Genomic DNA, 16,892 nt, shown 5'->3' on the forward strand with positions numbered 1-16,892 from the left:
TAGAGAAACTAAGAGCAGAGGCTGATGTGTATTTGCTCAATAGAAATGATACATGATACAATAAGCAAACCGCAGCCAGAAACATAAAAATATTTACAGATTATATGACAATACTGTAGATCAATGTTCTTTTTACATTTACATACATAGACTATGCTGTGCTGAGTCAGACACTTTAGGATGTAAAGAAACTGCTGATGTTTGGGGATACATTTCCTTTTTTGGAAATAAATCTATTTAAGACTTAGTTTTCTTTCCTTGTTTTTGCCACTTTCTACCCTATGGCACACAACCACATAAACTTCAAATTAAGTGCTAAGTCTCTGCATAGTGATCATATGCTTGTTTTTTTAAAGGCATTTCAGTTTCTTTTGAAAATGCCTGTCATTATATGGTTTTTGTCGGACCCTATGAAGGAAATTGACCAACTGTGTCCGAAACACTTAACTGCCATGTTCCTAAAACAGGCTTGTCTGCATTGTAGAGAGTGGCTAATCGGCTCCTCGGTGAAGGCGTCAATCTCCGCACCAGAGTCCCTGTGGTGCAATCTTAAAGCACAAAACCACAAGCTTTCTTGCCCCACATGCATCCCACTAGAGTACCAAAACCTCTGATCTCTTTCCTTCTGCCTTCAAATCCAATGCCATTTTACTATGTCTATGTCAATCATATATACCTTAGATACCCGCAGGGGAGTGTGAACCAGGCTAGGCTGTTTGAGGGTTGAAATATTACTGCATGTAGCATTCTATTGTACAAACTTGAGTGTCAAATGTAAATCACAATGCACATATATATCATTTCTACATACCAATTTATTTGAAATTCATGAACGATCTTCATTTTCACATAACAGCTAAGCCCTCTGGATGGGGTGGGTTGGGGGAAGGGGATGGGGGGGGGGGGGGGGGGGTGTCCACCCAAGGTCAATACTGAGTGTCCACAGATGAGACAGAATCCATTTCAAAACTTTTCTTTTTCCGAGTGGTCAGCTGGTATCTGAATACACATTATTTTCAAGAATTAACTCAATCACTTAATTCAAGATTTAAGGAGGTGACAACTACAATAATTTACAGTGGTCTAATAATCAGTAATTACGACAGTGAATCGAACACCTCTCAGCCAGTTAAATTCTGACTGATATATTCGAGAATTTTCAGTCATGAATGCTTCTCTTGACACATGTAGAATATGAACTGCTCCACTTGAGAGAACAAATTTTGGAAGAACATGCAGTAACTAGTCAGTAACACAGGGGGTGCTCTTTAACTTTTGGCTATGCACCTACCTTACCTTTTTCACCTACTGTATTGTTAATTTGCACGAGTGCCGGTTATGATTGAAATAGCTTCGTATGGTGTCAATTTAAAGTTTATATATAAAATCCCTGGGTTCTGTCAGAGAAGATAATAGTGCGCTGAAAACTGTTTGCTTCATGTTTTAAGCTTAATAGTTATTTAAACATATTGTAAAGATTAGATGTATGCCGTACGTGTCTGCGTCTATTTACATTTCCGGACTGTCCACACTTTAAGCTAGCTCATTCAGCAATGACTAAAGTGTACCCCTAAAAGTTTAATTATTAAATCAATCACTTCTAGCTATCCCTTAGGCACTGTGCAGCAAAAGAACAGGTACATATAGGAGTTTAAATGTAGGCCTACACAATGCATTTAGCTATGTATGCATCTTTTACTTATTACGAAACACATTTTAAGAATAATAAAATATTTTCATTATTTAACAAGCAAAGTGAACAAGGATTAGTTTCGTGCAAACTGGAGAAAATCGTGAAACTTTTCAATCTCTGCAGACCGAACAAACATTGTAAGCGTTAAAACGAGCTCCGCTCGCTTCGGACATGGCGGTAATGTACTCCAACTCACAGCAACGCCTTCTTTTGCCTATCATATTAGCATTGTGCCCTCCCCCTCCTGCATCTCATTATCGTGTGCCCGTTGCTGCTAGGTGAACAGCTACCACCAGACAGAAGCAGGTGTCCAACATGGCCAGCATGGGGAGCGGATCTCTCTCTACATCTCTCTTTTTATTCGTGATTTCGGCAGCTTTTCTTCTAAAAGGTAAAATCGAGATTTTATTGTACAACACTTCCGAATTTCGCTTATTTTTCGTTGGATATTTATGGCCAATAAATAGAATCAGAAGTGGAGGTCTTAAATTGGATGCACTTGCTTCAGCGGATGCGATTGAGCCAAACAAATTAACTTAAACAAACCGATAATCTTCATACATCGCCGTCTTTTAAATCCATCATTGCTCGGAATTTGGATCAGTTCCGAATGAGCTCTTTAATCGACGAAGGGGATCCCTGAAATAAAATATGTTTATGACTTTCGTTCATAAGGAGGGCAGTGGCAACTTCGTGTAGATCTTACAGGCTAGCTCGTGAGCTACCCGCCTAGCTAGCTACAGTCATTCATGAACAAATCTTAGAACCAGCACTGCTGCGGCAAGCAGTCTAGCTTGTTAGCCGTACATTGACTGATAGATTATCTTTTGCCAATGAGCTACATTTCTAGTTTTTAAAACCGTGGTCTTAAGTAAGCACAACTATGTGATGGCTATGAAAATGAGGAAAAGTTCAATGTTCTACTTTTAGGGGTAACTAGCTGATCTCTAACTACACCGTTCTACGACTACACTTAAATTGCGTGGATTCATAGGCTAACGTTAACTCGGTGAGTGATGGTGACGCTCTTGAGAGAACTGGCCAACTCGGGGCGTTTGTAGTTGCTAGCGAACATGAGCTAGCATTTTCAGCCTTTGTTTCATCGCTAACAAAAAGAACCAACTGTCACGATTACAGTATTAATATGGTGATGAAAAGCGTCGGTTAGTCTGTGGCGGCTTGCGTGATGGCTGGATGTCCAGTTACCTAACGCAATAGTTTCTCATTCATTTATCCATCATGCTGGTCTGCCTGCTGCTACTCTGGATTAGCTTGTAGATAGCTCGTTAGCTACCAATATTACTAATAAATAATGTAAGCACTGAATAGTTGAATAAAATGTGCGCGCTTCATTTGGCGAGGTGTTTTGCGCTATGGTTGTCGCTGACTACTTGTATAGGAAACGAAGCGGGGAACTTCCTTGCTGTTTGCGTATTCACCTAGCTAATGTTACATTCTCACTCCGCAATGCTGCTCATTCTCTTAAATTTCATTTATGCATCATGGCATTAGATTGTGATAAACTCGCATGACACCAGCTCAATACATGTGCATACTAACGTTAGGGGAATTTTACGAAGAGGGTCTCATTCTTTTATAGCTAGTAGTAGCCGAATCGTTTGTTTAATTTTGTTAGCCGAAATGAAGTGGGGGAAACAAGTAAAACCCATAAGACTGTACCTTGCTGTATAGTAAATTAGTTTAGTAAATAACGTTTGTTTCGTTAAAGGGGTATTATCTAGCCATCTGTGTTAAGTTCGCTTTAAACACTTAAAAAAAAAAAAAAAAAAAAAAAAAAAAAAAAAACCCGGTCCTAAAACAAGAACGCCGTATAACGTTAATAATGTGGATACTGTCGTGTCCCTTGTCAGACATTTCGGTATTTGCTGTTATGTAGGAGAGCATGAGGCGATGCAAGATTCGGTGGATCGACTTTGCCTTCTGTGAAGCCCCATTGAGGAGAAAAAGTAGCGGGTTGAGGGACGAAGAGGGCAGTATTTGCTGTTTTCAGGGGGATGGAAGCGCAATGCCGTGGCATGGCATTTTATCGTGACCAACCGTTTGCATAGTGCTAGCAAACTATACTGTATGTTGTCTTCTCGCGTTTTTATATCTTTTTATCCCGGCGTCACTACACAGATGGACGCTGACTTGGATTGAACGGTCTTGCGTTTTATGATGGAGGTAGTTTAGGTTAAAACGAAGTTTGCCATTAGATATCAACAGGTTCTGATGCATTATCATATAAGCTTGCTACGATGCATGCATTGTGTTGAATAATCTCGTTAGCAAGCTAAATTATCTAACCAGATAAGCAACACTGCTTGCGGCAGCGTTTTCATACTTACTACTTCACACTGTATTGTGTGCCCTATCGGGAATCGGCAATTGCTTTGTCAGATATTTGTTTACATGTCTTGGATTTTTTGTGCTTTGCAGCAGTATTACAGCATTTTTGTGTCATTTGGATGCGGGAACGAAGGGGTGGGGTTTGAATGAACAGCTTCGTTCTACCGGAGAGCCAGCAGTGCTTGTCTTGGCTAACAGCTTGGCAGTAGTCAGTTATTCGGTAGCGTAGCAAACTGTTTGCGCCAAGTGCTTCTTTTCAGTGTGAATCTGACTGAAATAGTAGCGAGAATCGACGCCATGGGAAGATCAATCAATTTCCGCACGAGGTGGGAGCCGGTCTGGATTCTTTAACTTTTCACGATCTACAAATAGTATTGATTTCATGTAAAGCTAGAATATAGTCAGGCACCTCGATACTTTACGAGTACCCAAATCCTAGAAACTGATCAGTATTGCTGGATTTTGGATTGATGTGGGCACTATATGAGGAAAAATAACTATCCAACTCAAGAACTGCTTCATGACTTTGTATTTGTTGACTGTTAGACATTGGCATCTAAGATGGTTGCTGACCTCATCTCGCAACAAACAGCAATCAAATTATTCAACTATTCCAGAATGCTCACAGTCGGCTCACTCTTCAAGCGTCCCTGATTCGGAAACACGGAGCGCTGTCCTTTTTTTTTTTTTTTTTTTTTGGAACGAGTGTATCAAGATTGCTTCTTCATTCCGGTAACTCGGTATCACCAGAGAAAGCTGTGTTTATACACAAAAAAAATATCTAAAATGATGGATACATATGATCTTATGTATGCTATATTGTTTTGTTTCTGCAGTTGGACCAATGCTCCCTTCTGCGTTGAAAAGAAGCCCCTATTTAATTAAGCAGCTAAATAGCACAGGATAATCATTTAAATTTTCATATTGTACTTGTAGAAATTAAATAAAATGAAATCCTCAAAAAATGTCAGTGTCTATGGGATTTTGTGGACGGGAGGAGGGTGATTTTGAAAGCGGGCAACAGAAATGCTGATGAAATGACGTACCCTAGAAGTGAAAAGGCAAAGAGACAATAGCTTGTGAGCTGGAAATATAGGCAGTTATACCGCAACTATAAGCTGTTGCTCACAGCCAGTTTGATTTCTCCTGTGTGTTCATTGTCAGTTTTTGCAACAAGGGCTTTAGGGCAACATAAGATAATATGCACAGTATTAAAACAATAGATTCTGATTTTGGATTAAAATGCAACAGTTTAGTAAATTAAGCTTACGATTAAAGATTATTCAGGTTTTACAAAATCAGACTAAAGGCACACTGAAGAGAATTACCAGTGAGTGGTTAAATATTTGTTTCAAAATTGTGCTCATCAGCTACTATAAGTGCTAGGTGAGATGCTGTTAACGGTTACAAACAATAGACGAACAAATAGCAAGCATTTTGTCCTTGTCCCCCACTAGTGATTTAGTGTCTCCACCACCAATTTCATCAGGTGTTGGACAATTACCACCAAGGTGGTATGAATGTAGTTGCGTAACACTGTGGGTAGTGAAGTAACAACCGTAACTCAAAATAGACGCCTATCTTGTCTTACACTTAGCTAGTTGCGTTTGTAAGTAGCTAAGATAAAAGCCTTGAATAAAAATGAACCCTTTATAACATGGTACAATTCTAGAATGCTTCTGTGAAATCCCAGTAATTTTCAAAGGAAGTAGACATTTTACCAGTATTTTACTTAAAATCAAAATGACTCTAGAACAAAGCAAAATGTGTAATTGCAAGTTATATTTATTTTAAAGAAGAGTAACTGCTCTTCAATACTATATCATGTTCATTGATTTCTCACTTTAAAATGGTCATTTACTGCTTACAATGTTGCAAAATGTAGTAGTAGTAGTAGTAATAATAATAAAAAGGAGGCACTAGGGCAGTGTGTCGCAATAACATACTTTTATTTAAATTTCAGGTGATGAACAAGAGTTCAAACATTGTTCCTGTGAGAAGTGACATGTAACATTATCACATGAGCACACTATGCTGTGCATAAACTGGTGAAAATAAGGAAAATTGAAAAGTCGACTAGTAGCATTTAAAACCCAGCTATCTAATAGTACATATTTGTAAATGTAGGTGTTATAATAAACATGGGTAACATTATGACATTCAAGACTGAAGTTGCTTGCTAACTATATTTATGATTGTTTTTATTTTGCTGAGTGTCAACTTTTTTAACAAAACCGTTTGATTAGGACTTTTAAAAACAAAAATGGTTGTCTTGCGTCTTGTATGTAATTTTGTGATAGAATGTATAATAAGCAATTATGAAATTGGTATGTTTTAGAATTTATGATCAGTCTTCCTCATGACTGAAGAAAAATACAAATGTATAACAGATCTAGCCTATTAGAAAGCCAACTAGAGAAAGTTTGCAAGACACAAAGGAGATGCAAAAGACCAGACACTCACTGGTATAGATGCAAAAGTTACATATCTTTCTACTTCTACTGTATGTGCCGCATTCAAGAATTGTGTATGGTGTAGAGAAGGCTTCTGACTATTTGCTACCATATATGTTGTGTTGGGAATCAAATAATTGAAAAAACTTTAAAAAACTTGTATGTACAGAATGTCTGTCTGTCTTACGAAGTTGGTTACATTTTGCGTGAGAGAATAAGACCAAGACATATTTAGGCCTCTCAACAATCCTTAACTCATTACTCATCGTATGATGGTTTCCGTGCCTGCTTTTAATTTATTCACCCATGCCCACTGTTTTCTGCCTGACAATAAAGCCTGGATTCCTTGCTTAAAGCTGAATGACGGTCTTCCTCTGACTCCGCTCAATGTGAGCTTAGCTGCAGTCTGCAGTGTGAAAAGAAGCATCTGGTGACACCAAAGTCTTTCAGAGGAGAACTGGCTGCGGTTGCTGATGATTGGCAATTCCAAACTGGGGTGGGAATTGGGTTTAAAATTTTTTTATTTTTTACCGTTTGATGTAGGATACTGCTAATAAAAATGCCACTACTTGAATCGATGTGGGTTAAAACATTTAAAAAGTAAGCAAAAAAAAAGCAAAATAAACAATTCTATATTTTATTAAATAGAATGATTAGAAAGACAATAATTGAATGATTTAACAGGTTAACAGATCACCCAGGCTTCAATGAACTGGCAAGTTATTGTCATCTAAGACTATGGTTAGTGCTGTCCACACAAAGATGGTTACCACAACCTTGTCGGACTTAGAATGGTACGGAGAGAGGTGGATGTTTCACTACATCCAAGTGATGGTCTTTCATGCGAGTATATTCAGGCTTGGCAAATGCGAGGAGGTCCCGAAACCCTTCACCCTTTACCTTGCTTATAGGGTGCATGTCTGTCCTTACCATTTTAGCTATTAAATCTGTTGTTGTTTCAGCTGGACAGCTGTCACGCTGATGAGGTCTCACTACAAAGTTGGGTGCTTGTGTGCTGTGATGCCTTGGCTGTTTGGTCCTTAGGTGGGTTGACATCATAGTTGTTGATGTGACTAATTAGAATTTGGGAGCACATATTTTGCACTGCACTGTGTTTTCATTGAGGTTTTCAAAATCATTCCATACGCGGTACTCTTTTGCAAGCTGGCCATCTTTTCAACTGACGGTAAGTAAAGTGAATGACAACACGTTCCACCCGCCCCCCCATTACCTAGTTAGAGCAGTAGCCTTGGAAACATTGGTGATCTTTTATTTTGAACGGTTTGAGAATTTAAAAAAAAGTTTTGATTAACATTCAATACACACACACACACACACCTATACATATATATATTTATATATACGTAATCTTAAAAAATGTACAGTTGATGAGAGTCATAAGAAACTGAGCTTTCAGATGCCTTGCCAGGGCATTGCAGATTTGTCCAGTGTCGCATCGCCTACAGTTTGGTTAAGGAAAGCGGGTATTTTCCTGGGGGATTCTGTAATTGCTTTGTGTGTTTTGTAACCCCCGCCCCCTCAGTAAACGCTCAGCTCTCCAAAGAATAAGGCTAAGCCGTGGACCTCTCTCAATTTTTTGGCATATGCTGTCGTTTTCCAAACACCTGTTAATGTGCTGCACGGCTGAGGGAGACCAGTGGGTTGTAGTTTGCCACATTTTGAATGCGTCTTTCAAAGCACCTCCGAAAAAGAACTACTGCTACAGAGTTTATCCGGTGACACCCGCAGCAGTCGAAAACAGTTGTTTGTGTTCCCCATGATTACTGAATGCACCGTTTCATCCATGTTCTGACCATACCTGGGTCAAATACGGATTTGTTTTAGATTAAAATACTTTTCTGTGCTCTGTTGATCTTGCCTGGTGTAGTTGAGCCTGCAAAGAGGACCAGGAGGCTGGTTTTGCAATTTTTGAGAGTGTTTCATTGGTTCCAAGACATCAGACAAGCTCAGAGCATAGGAAAGCATTTGAATCCAAAAGAAGTGTGTGTTTGACTGAGATCTGGTGCTGATGGCAGGATGCATGCACTTTTTGCCGGGTGCTTACATCACCCTCAGTGGAGAGATTAGGTTTCGTTGTAGCAGATGGGGTGTGGCCTTACCGACATCTGGTCACTGCTCTTAGCAACCATGTGGGGTAGAGGAAATTGATTGGATGTTGGTTGTTTTGCCTTGGTTTCCCTAAACTTTGGTGACATATGTCCCATTGTCTAGGTTCACTGGGCTTAAATAGGGCTATTGCAAGATGCTGTTACAAAATAAAGAGCATAGTGCCATGTGGCATCAGTGTTATGTACCAGTCTTGCAAGCAGGATACTGTTGCCAGGTGGGAAGCTTCCTTTGTAGCTAGAATTACACATAGCTTGAATTTCTTAAGCATATATATGTTCTCTTCCTCCAGTGGAGCTGCTCAGTGGCCAACAATAGAGGATTGTGGTTGTACTGGGCAGCTCCCAGGTGTGAACGTGTATGAGTGTGAAGCAGGGCGTTCCTGCAAAAGAGCATCCGTGCTCAGCGAACCTACCGTGGGTAAATAAAAAAATAAAAAAATAAATATATATATATATATATATCAAACTATATATGGATAATGTGTGAGCAAACTACACAGTTCTCTACAGAGAAGGGAACCTGCTAAGTTAGTAAGATGGTTAACGCAGTCATGTGCAGGTCCAGTTGAGTGATGGATCATCAGAAATTCCAGCCAGTTTGCTACGTGTGTTAGTAAGTAAAAAAAAAAAAAAAAAAAAAACCCTGGTTGGTAGGATTTCTCCTTCTCAGCATTAAAAAAAGAAAACCTTTTGATCAGCAGTACCTAATTCCAAAGATGTTTTTTTTTTTTGTTCCTAATGTTTCCAACGGCTAGCTTGGGTTTCAACAGATGGTGTTGAATTGCTAATACCTTTTAAGCGCTAGGTTATTTAAAGTAATCTAGTCTTAAATGGAAAAAGGCTTGCATTGATTCACATTTAACAGGGTTTTGAATTAATAACAAGCAAAATAATGCATATTGTTAACCCTCGCCGTTGCATCCTTGAGCTGTTTGTCAATACCTATTCTGGTAAAGAAAGAAAATGGCATGTTTTTCTTCTTTCCTTCCAGTGCAGGGATCCACCGATTCGGCCCTATATGGTTGGGTGCTTTGCATTTCCCAGCATTAGCATAATTCTTGCAGTTGTATTACGTTTTCGCAGAATTTGCCCTCGACAAGGCCTCTAGGCGTTTTCATTCTTCCACAGAACTGAACCTGGCACACAGACTGTGCTTCCCCTTGCATTTCTCTCATTGATCTGCATATTTATAAAAGATGCAGCTGCCAATTTTTCCTTAGTAGTAGCCACCTGATTCAGGACATGCCTCAGAATGCAGTGCACGTAACGACTCCATTGGGCAGCCATTACAGGTCTAATTGTAGGCGGGTCAGCATCTCACCAGCAGGTGTTTTCTGCTTTGTGCCTTAGCCTGATTCTAGTAAAACTCGGAGTGGATTGAGCCTCATTGCAATTGGAGTGATTTTCACCACTGAATTGCAAATGTGTCACTGTACTAAGCAGTCTTGCGTTGTTCAATTATGGTCAACCAAAGGGAGAACTCTGGCAGTGAGAGTTTCCTTTAATACAGTGTATTGAGTGATTTATTTATAAATCCTTTTTGTAGCACAATAGATCAAGGTTAACTAGGTTATGCTCTCATCTCTAAATGGCTTTTTAAATGCAGATGAAGAGAAATAGATTATTCAGGAGTTCCTTAACAGGGAACCCCTCCCCCCCCAGTAAACCAAAACTCTTTGAAGTGTGGACTGTGTTGGTGCTCCACTAGCCAACCAGACTGATACCTCAAACATGAAAATGGTTGAAGTCACTGCTAATCAGCATTAATTAATCTTGTTTTTGGCTGGACCATGGCTGGAATTTGCCAAATTTGTCAACTGTTTTGCCGGCCATTTATTGGGGCCAGACAAAATGACAGCGAATGAGATTATTCTCCTCATTTCTCAGTTGTAAAATACAGAGCATCCTTTTTTTCTGTCTGTGTTTCCACGCTAACACTGTTGCATTGGGACCATATCTTATATAACGTGTAAAATATACAGTCCATACTTTTAATGGATTTCGATTGGTGTCGCTTGGTTTACAACAATGAGCCGTTTAACCTCAGATTGCTTATTGATGCATTTTTCACCATCCAGAAGTTGCCATCTTAGGGATGGAACTGTACACCTGTTTCTGTATTGATCATTATGAGGTTTTGGTTTTGGCCCTTTGAGACTTCTACTGTAGTACACACCATCTCGCTAATTTAAAAAAAGCTTTTGAGACTGAGTAAATGTAAATGGGCCCGCCTCAATAGTTGATGATTTTTTGAAAAGACATTTTCAGTTCAGCGAATATTACAATGCAACTAGCCATGGTAAATACAATAGTTTGCCCATTCAATAAAAATGTAATAGAGTTTTTTAATGTAGTTACCTTGTAGTGTCTGAATCACAAGGCCTAGCTATATGCTTGAAAATGAAAGATCACCCCCCACCCCTTGTTTAATTGTGTACCCATAGGACTCTGGAACATTGTTTTTACTTTATGAAACACTGCTTGTAGATACTCTTACAGCTGAAGCAACTAAAATCAAAGGAGTTTGTGTTCTTCAAGACTGTTAACCATTCCATTTGTGAATTATTGCAAAAGTGACAAATTGTACAGATCACTGTAACTAATCTATGTAATAAAAGTATGTGTAGCTATACATATTATCTTCCTAATCAAGCATATGACATGAGTTGTTTGTCTCCTAATTTTAAACTGTGCCTTTGATCTTGGTAATATCCAATTGTTTATAATGCATTACCTATTCACTTTTTTTCTTAACCAGGCTGTCAGTGTGTGTGGGATAGAATCACAGAAATTTACATTATAAAAACAATATTTGTCCCAGAAACTTTGGTGTAAGTTACGTAAATTGTTAAATTGTTAAAAGTTATGCTGTCTAATTACAGTAGTGCTCTCTAAGGTATCCCAGACTGGAGATCAAATCAGTGCAGTCTTTGAGAACCAAATGTTTATTTAATTTTTAATCTGGGCTATCTTCAGAGTTGTGCTAACAAATCAAATATCTCTTAGTAAATTTCTCAATGAATAGTCATGCTTATTCCAGGAAAAAGAAAATTGTAACTGTGACTGAAGCCGTGAGAAATAATTTGTTTCATATTTTCTCTAATGCTGTTGTAGCAGATGATGGAACCAGACAAAAATATGATATTAACTTGAAATCTTTAAAGCAGTGATAAGCTTAGGAGTAGGCTTATATTTAATCAGTTTCTGTCAAGATGATAGGGTGGTAGACTTGCTAAACACGTTTTTCTTACCTCTTGCCAAAAATTTCTTGAGGGATTTTCTAAATTTAGTATGGGATTTCTTCTTTTTTTGCATCACTTGTCCTTGTCTTGAAACAGGTAGCCAACGTAAAATAATTTTGACAATGTTAGAACAACCGGCTGCCTGATAACTTCATATTTATTTATTTATTGTTTCTGGTGTCTGCATTAGGAAAGGAACATGCGCCGTATTCCAAATGAAGATTTTGTTTGTCCGTTTCGACTTTAAAAAGGAAAAGATTCCTTTGGTTGAAGATAAGTGCAAATGGTTCAGAATGGATCTGTTGTCCAAAACCATGGACAAGAGCTTGTATTCATGCACTTGGAAACCTAAATGACGCACATTGCTTGGGTTAAAAGCAAAATAGTGCTTTATGTCCGGTTGGAATTTTGCCATTCATCATTTCTTTCTCTCTACATGTTTAGCCCTTAAGCTAGAATAGAAGCAGGACAGAATAATCCTTTTTTTTCCAACAATCAATATAAGAATGTTCTTTTGTAATCAAACAAATCAAACAAGAGACCCTTTATTCTACAATAAAGCCTTCAGAACTGAGATGGTCTGCCTTTTTTAAAAATTTCCATGATTTTGGGACTTGTTCAGTTCACTTTCAAGGTTACCAAAAGGACCCCTTCTTGTTTGCCAACCTGACATTGCCATTAAAGTTTTGCGGATAACATTTTTTTCCCCCACTTTAAACTGTTTACACTAATCTGAAGCTAATTTCAAGTTCTAATTATGACTCAGTAATTTGGTTTCCCTGCTGTTGAGTAGGATGTTCACGTTGTGTTGTCTTGCGTCGCCAGCCACAGTAAACCATGTCTTTCTTTTTCCCAGTTGATGTCTCTTATTGTTAAGAACAATATTCAATCAATACATAAATTGTTGCCTGATCCCACCTAGAGCTGTTAAGTGCCAAAATGTGTTTTTTTTAATGATTGTGAGCTGTAGTGTAGTCAACAGCAGATGCTTTCAGTTTCCGAAACCCCCTGTTCAGCTTAATTTTCTCTCTGGTTTATAAGTGATGGTTGTAATTGTAAGTGCACCAGATTGGCTGGGACTTAACGTTATGGACATTTTTTCCTTGGAAATCTTGGATCCATTTCAGTGAATAAGCCTGCAATGTGAAATGGAAGTGGTTTACACTTCACTTACTTACAAGTAAATACGATCAGTCATTACTGAAATATACCTTGACATTAGCAGGAAATTGAAACCATCTTATTAACGAAGGGTTTAGACCTATGCAGCAGGTAGTTAATGAACTGGGGAATTGAATTCTGCAACGCTGGACCCACCTCCCCCCCATCTTCCCCCTCCCTCATGCGTGAAGTCGGCACTGCAGACTGAATTGCCGTTCTCCATACATCATATGCCTCTTGTATAATAATTATTTCCAATTAAGGAGAGATTACAATGATTCATTGGCTTTACTTTCATCACATTCAAGCACGGTACAACATCCTTGCATGTCTCATGATGAAGGTCATTCATTTCATTGCGGATATTTTTACCTCATTTAGGTTGTATGATTTTGAATAGAATGTGATCTATAGTCTTGCATTTGCAGGTCCAGGAGTGAGTGGAAAAGCTATGTTAAGCTCTTTTGAATACAGTGATAGCGCCGAAATCTTTAGTCTTCTCGGGTGACTCATAACAGTTTGCCCTTTTCTCAAGCCTTGTATTTACTTCTCCAGGTCATTTCTTAAATTTACATTTTGTTTTTACATCAATTTAAGTAGAACAAACAAGCAGAACATTGTTTTCAATTGTTTTTGTTTTCAAATTCTTTTTTTTTTTGGATGGACTTGGTAGCCCTGTGCCAAATGATTGTTTGCATAGACTTTATTGAATTGCTTTGAACTCACCTTCTCATTTTAATGGACTTCTCAGAACGAAACATTCTGAGAACTTTTAACAACTCATTATGCTGGAAACGTCTTTTCAGACAGAAGGAACTGTCAATTTGAAATTGCCTGGTATGGATGTAACCTACCTCTTTATCACTGAACTCTTGAATTGATTGTTTAGAATCCAGCTTGGCAGCACAGTGATTTGGCCACCACCTCACATACTCTTAGAGCCAGAGATAAAGCCATGTCTGTCTCGACAAAAACAGATGCCGGAGAGCTCTCATCCGACGTCGGCGTGGCCACTCTGTGCTTCGATTCTGAGGAGTGGGAATGGATTTAAAACACCTGAGGAGAAAATGGGCAGTTTTGTAGGTCATGCGCAGGTGATAAAATGACTGTAAAATGACTGTCCACTCTGCTTTTCATCTGTATCAAAGAGGGACAATCAGAGAAATGTCTTTGCATGCAACCCTGTTCTGTCAAAGCAACAGGTAAACTTCACAGTGCACGAAAATATAACAGACACCATAGCAGTCTTTCTGCCCGAGGCTGCATCTTTCACCACGACAAGCATGGTGATCAACAAGATAAAAAAATAGTTTAAATGGTGTTTGCCAATACTTTGGAGAGGCCCGTGGTTAAATGAAGTAATACTGCTATTTAGCTCCATGGGGTTGCTTCGGGAGAGTGCTATTTATGCTATTTGCAGTGTGCCATGATGCATGCAGGCATGTCCCAACCACTCAGAGTCCCAGGCTAAAGGCCAGCTAACCAGCCACACAAATAAGGAGGACCCCTTTCAGTCACAGAATAAAGTCCCACTTCTATATCAGAAGTTATGACTGTTTTTTTCTTTTGAAAACTGTTTTTTTTTTGCCCATCAACTCACCATCAATCTTACGCGCAAGTGCCGACTCAGCAGCGCCAGAGACTGTGATGTGTGACCCACACACTGGCAGGGCCCATCTCCTGAATTTAGATGGCTAACACCAGCTTGCTGATGAAAGTTATATTTTCCTCCTCTTCATCCTCGTCTTCAGTGGACTTCTGTTTTTTTTTGCTTACTGCCTGTTACAGTGGAGCTAGCTAGCTGGTTTGCTGCAAGACATCAGCAGGCAGCCTACGTTAGCCTGACTGACGTTCACCAGCTCGGTTTCAGTGACGGTAGTGCTGTAGCTCCTAGTATCGGCTGCTTCAAAATGTCAAGTAGCACCTTTTCCAATGTAAGTTAACATTTTAGCTAGTTAATATCTCAGAATGTGGTGTTGATCAAAGAGCTGCCCAGCTACAACCCAAAAGTTCTGCCGGAGCCCCAGGGCCAGGTGGAATTTGGCAGTCGACTTCATGCGCCTTCCAGGTAGTTTTGAACGAGTTCTAAAAACATGGTGCAGAACGCTGTAACTAGGAGACCTTGATCTTCTCATAATGGTCTTTTGTTTTCAAGTTCACAGGCCTCCCATAGAAGGCATGAGCGGCAGGAGAACACATACCAGGCTGTAATTTTTTTTTTTTTGGTGGAGTGCCTCTTTAATTGCTGACTCTAAATCCCAGCCCAGGGTTGCATTGCAGCTTGATGAAATGGTGCAGTACCTGAGCCCTTTTCCCATGGGCCTCTTCCACCACTCTAGCCTGTTTTGTCTGACTGGCTCAAAGCTAATACAGTGCTTCACGAGCCGTCATCAAATTATATTGCATTCCGTCTGTAATAAAGGATTATGAGCTTAGAAAGTCAGTCCATTACTGCACACCGAAGCAGTTGGTGAGTTGATCAAAGTGACTTCCATTGAAACAAACTGGGGTTATTTAAATAGCTGACATGTACACTTTACTGTGTTTCTATTATTGCTGAAATATTTCTCACGTGATGTACGCATGCACGTATTTATTGATTTATTTGCATTGTATACACTTTTTTTTAACAGGTTAAATATTGTCTGCCAGCTGAAGTTTGTATGAATTTCACTGTACTTGAAATCAGTAGACTTTTCCTTCAAGTTTCTAGATAGCTGGGATGTACATTTTGAATAGCTGTAAATTGATGCATGAATATGCTATGCCTTCCCAGATCAAGCATTTCATTTTTATGATTTAATGATGATTTTCCCCAGGATTCTGCGAGCTGCGATGGGAGAGCAGGGCCTCATGAACCCAATTACAGGCTCCCCCAAGCCTCGCATCACTAGCGTAGGATCATGTACAGAGGAAAAGGGGAACACGTTACATTTCAGTCTTTGTCAAATTTTTAGTCCTTTCCCGCTGTTGCTGTTGGTACGGTTCAGTCTACCTACCATGTTGAACATTCGTACTATTGCAAGCAATGTAAAGAAAGTAACGCACTGCATAAAATGTGCTTTTTTGAAAACATGCTCCCAAAGGTTTGACAAATTGTAGGCCGAATTCGTAATGCGTGCGCATTTGTTGGCACCCCTGGCGCACTTATGGCGTAAGGGAACCTCATGATAGCTTTTGAGCAGGAAAATGTCACCAGTGTTGAGCTTCAGTCTGTAATTGCTGGTGCTTGACTTTTTTTGGGGAGGAGGGGGATTCGGCTTGTTGGAAGCATTTAAGACATTAAATGACTTGGAAGTTGTGGGCTTTTTTCCCCTCCTCTCGACGAACAATTCCTCTTTATGGTCCTCATTGTTGGGGCTCCTATTGCTCACAGCGCCTTTTGCGGCTGAAAGCCAGAGCTTCCTCGGGCACAATGGGATGAATGCGTGTGCAGTCTTCAGGAATGCTAGTTGAGTCATTAAAGAATTTGTAAGTGCCTTGTGCGCCTTTATTTCCTCTGTCATTTTGTTGTTTGCTGAGCCCGAAAATGTGAATGGATTACAAATTGTAATTCCATTTCTTTATTTGGGATTTGCATTTTGCACGCGAGGCACACTTTGGGTTTTTTTTTTTTTTTTGGGTCCCCATTAGAATTCATTCCCGCTTCATTTGTTGCGCCAGCTCCCCACTTCAAAAGGGAGTGCGGAAGAAAAGCCGGCCCTAATCGGAAAGGACGACACGGAATCTGTTCCGGACTGGTTCCAGAAGGTTCCTCTCAAATTTTGCCGTCTTGCGTTGTGATGTTTTCTGCTTTATTGTAAAAGGAGGCCAGGCTGTAATCTCCTGGGGTCCACAAAGGCCCAGAATGGAGAGGGGCAAGCTC

General features: G+C 39.5%; 1 protein-coding gene across 1 annotated transcript in view; it reads left to right on the forward strand.

Annotated features, from left to right (window-relative positions):
* The first annotated feature begins 1,966 nt into the window (after positions 1 to 1,966).
* cadm1a (cell adhesion molecule 1a) overlaps positions 1,967 to 16,892 on the forward strand; it is a 266,838-nt gene continuing 251,912 nt past the window's right edge. Inside the window, 1 exon segment of the mRNA XM_035433933.1 lies at positions 1,967 to 2,084. Within this exon segment, the coding sequence (XP_035289824.1) occupies positions 2,009 to 2,084 (76 nt within the window). The 5' untranslated portion in view covers positions 1,967 to 2,008.

This window comes from Anguilla anguilla, chromosome 9 (assembly GCF_013347855.1).
Source record: "Anguilla anguilla isolate fAngAng1 chromosome 9, fAngAng1.pri, whole genome shotgun sequence".
Lineage (NCBI taxonomy): Eukaryota > Metazoa > Chordata > Actinopteri > Anguilliformes > Anguillidae > Anguilla > Anguilla anguilla.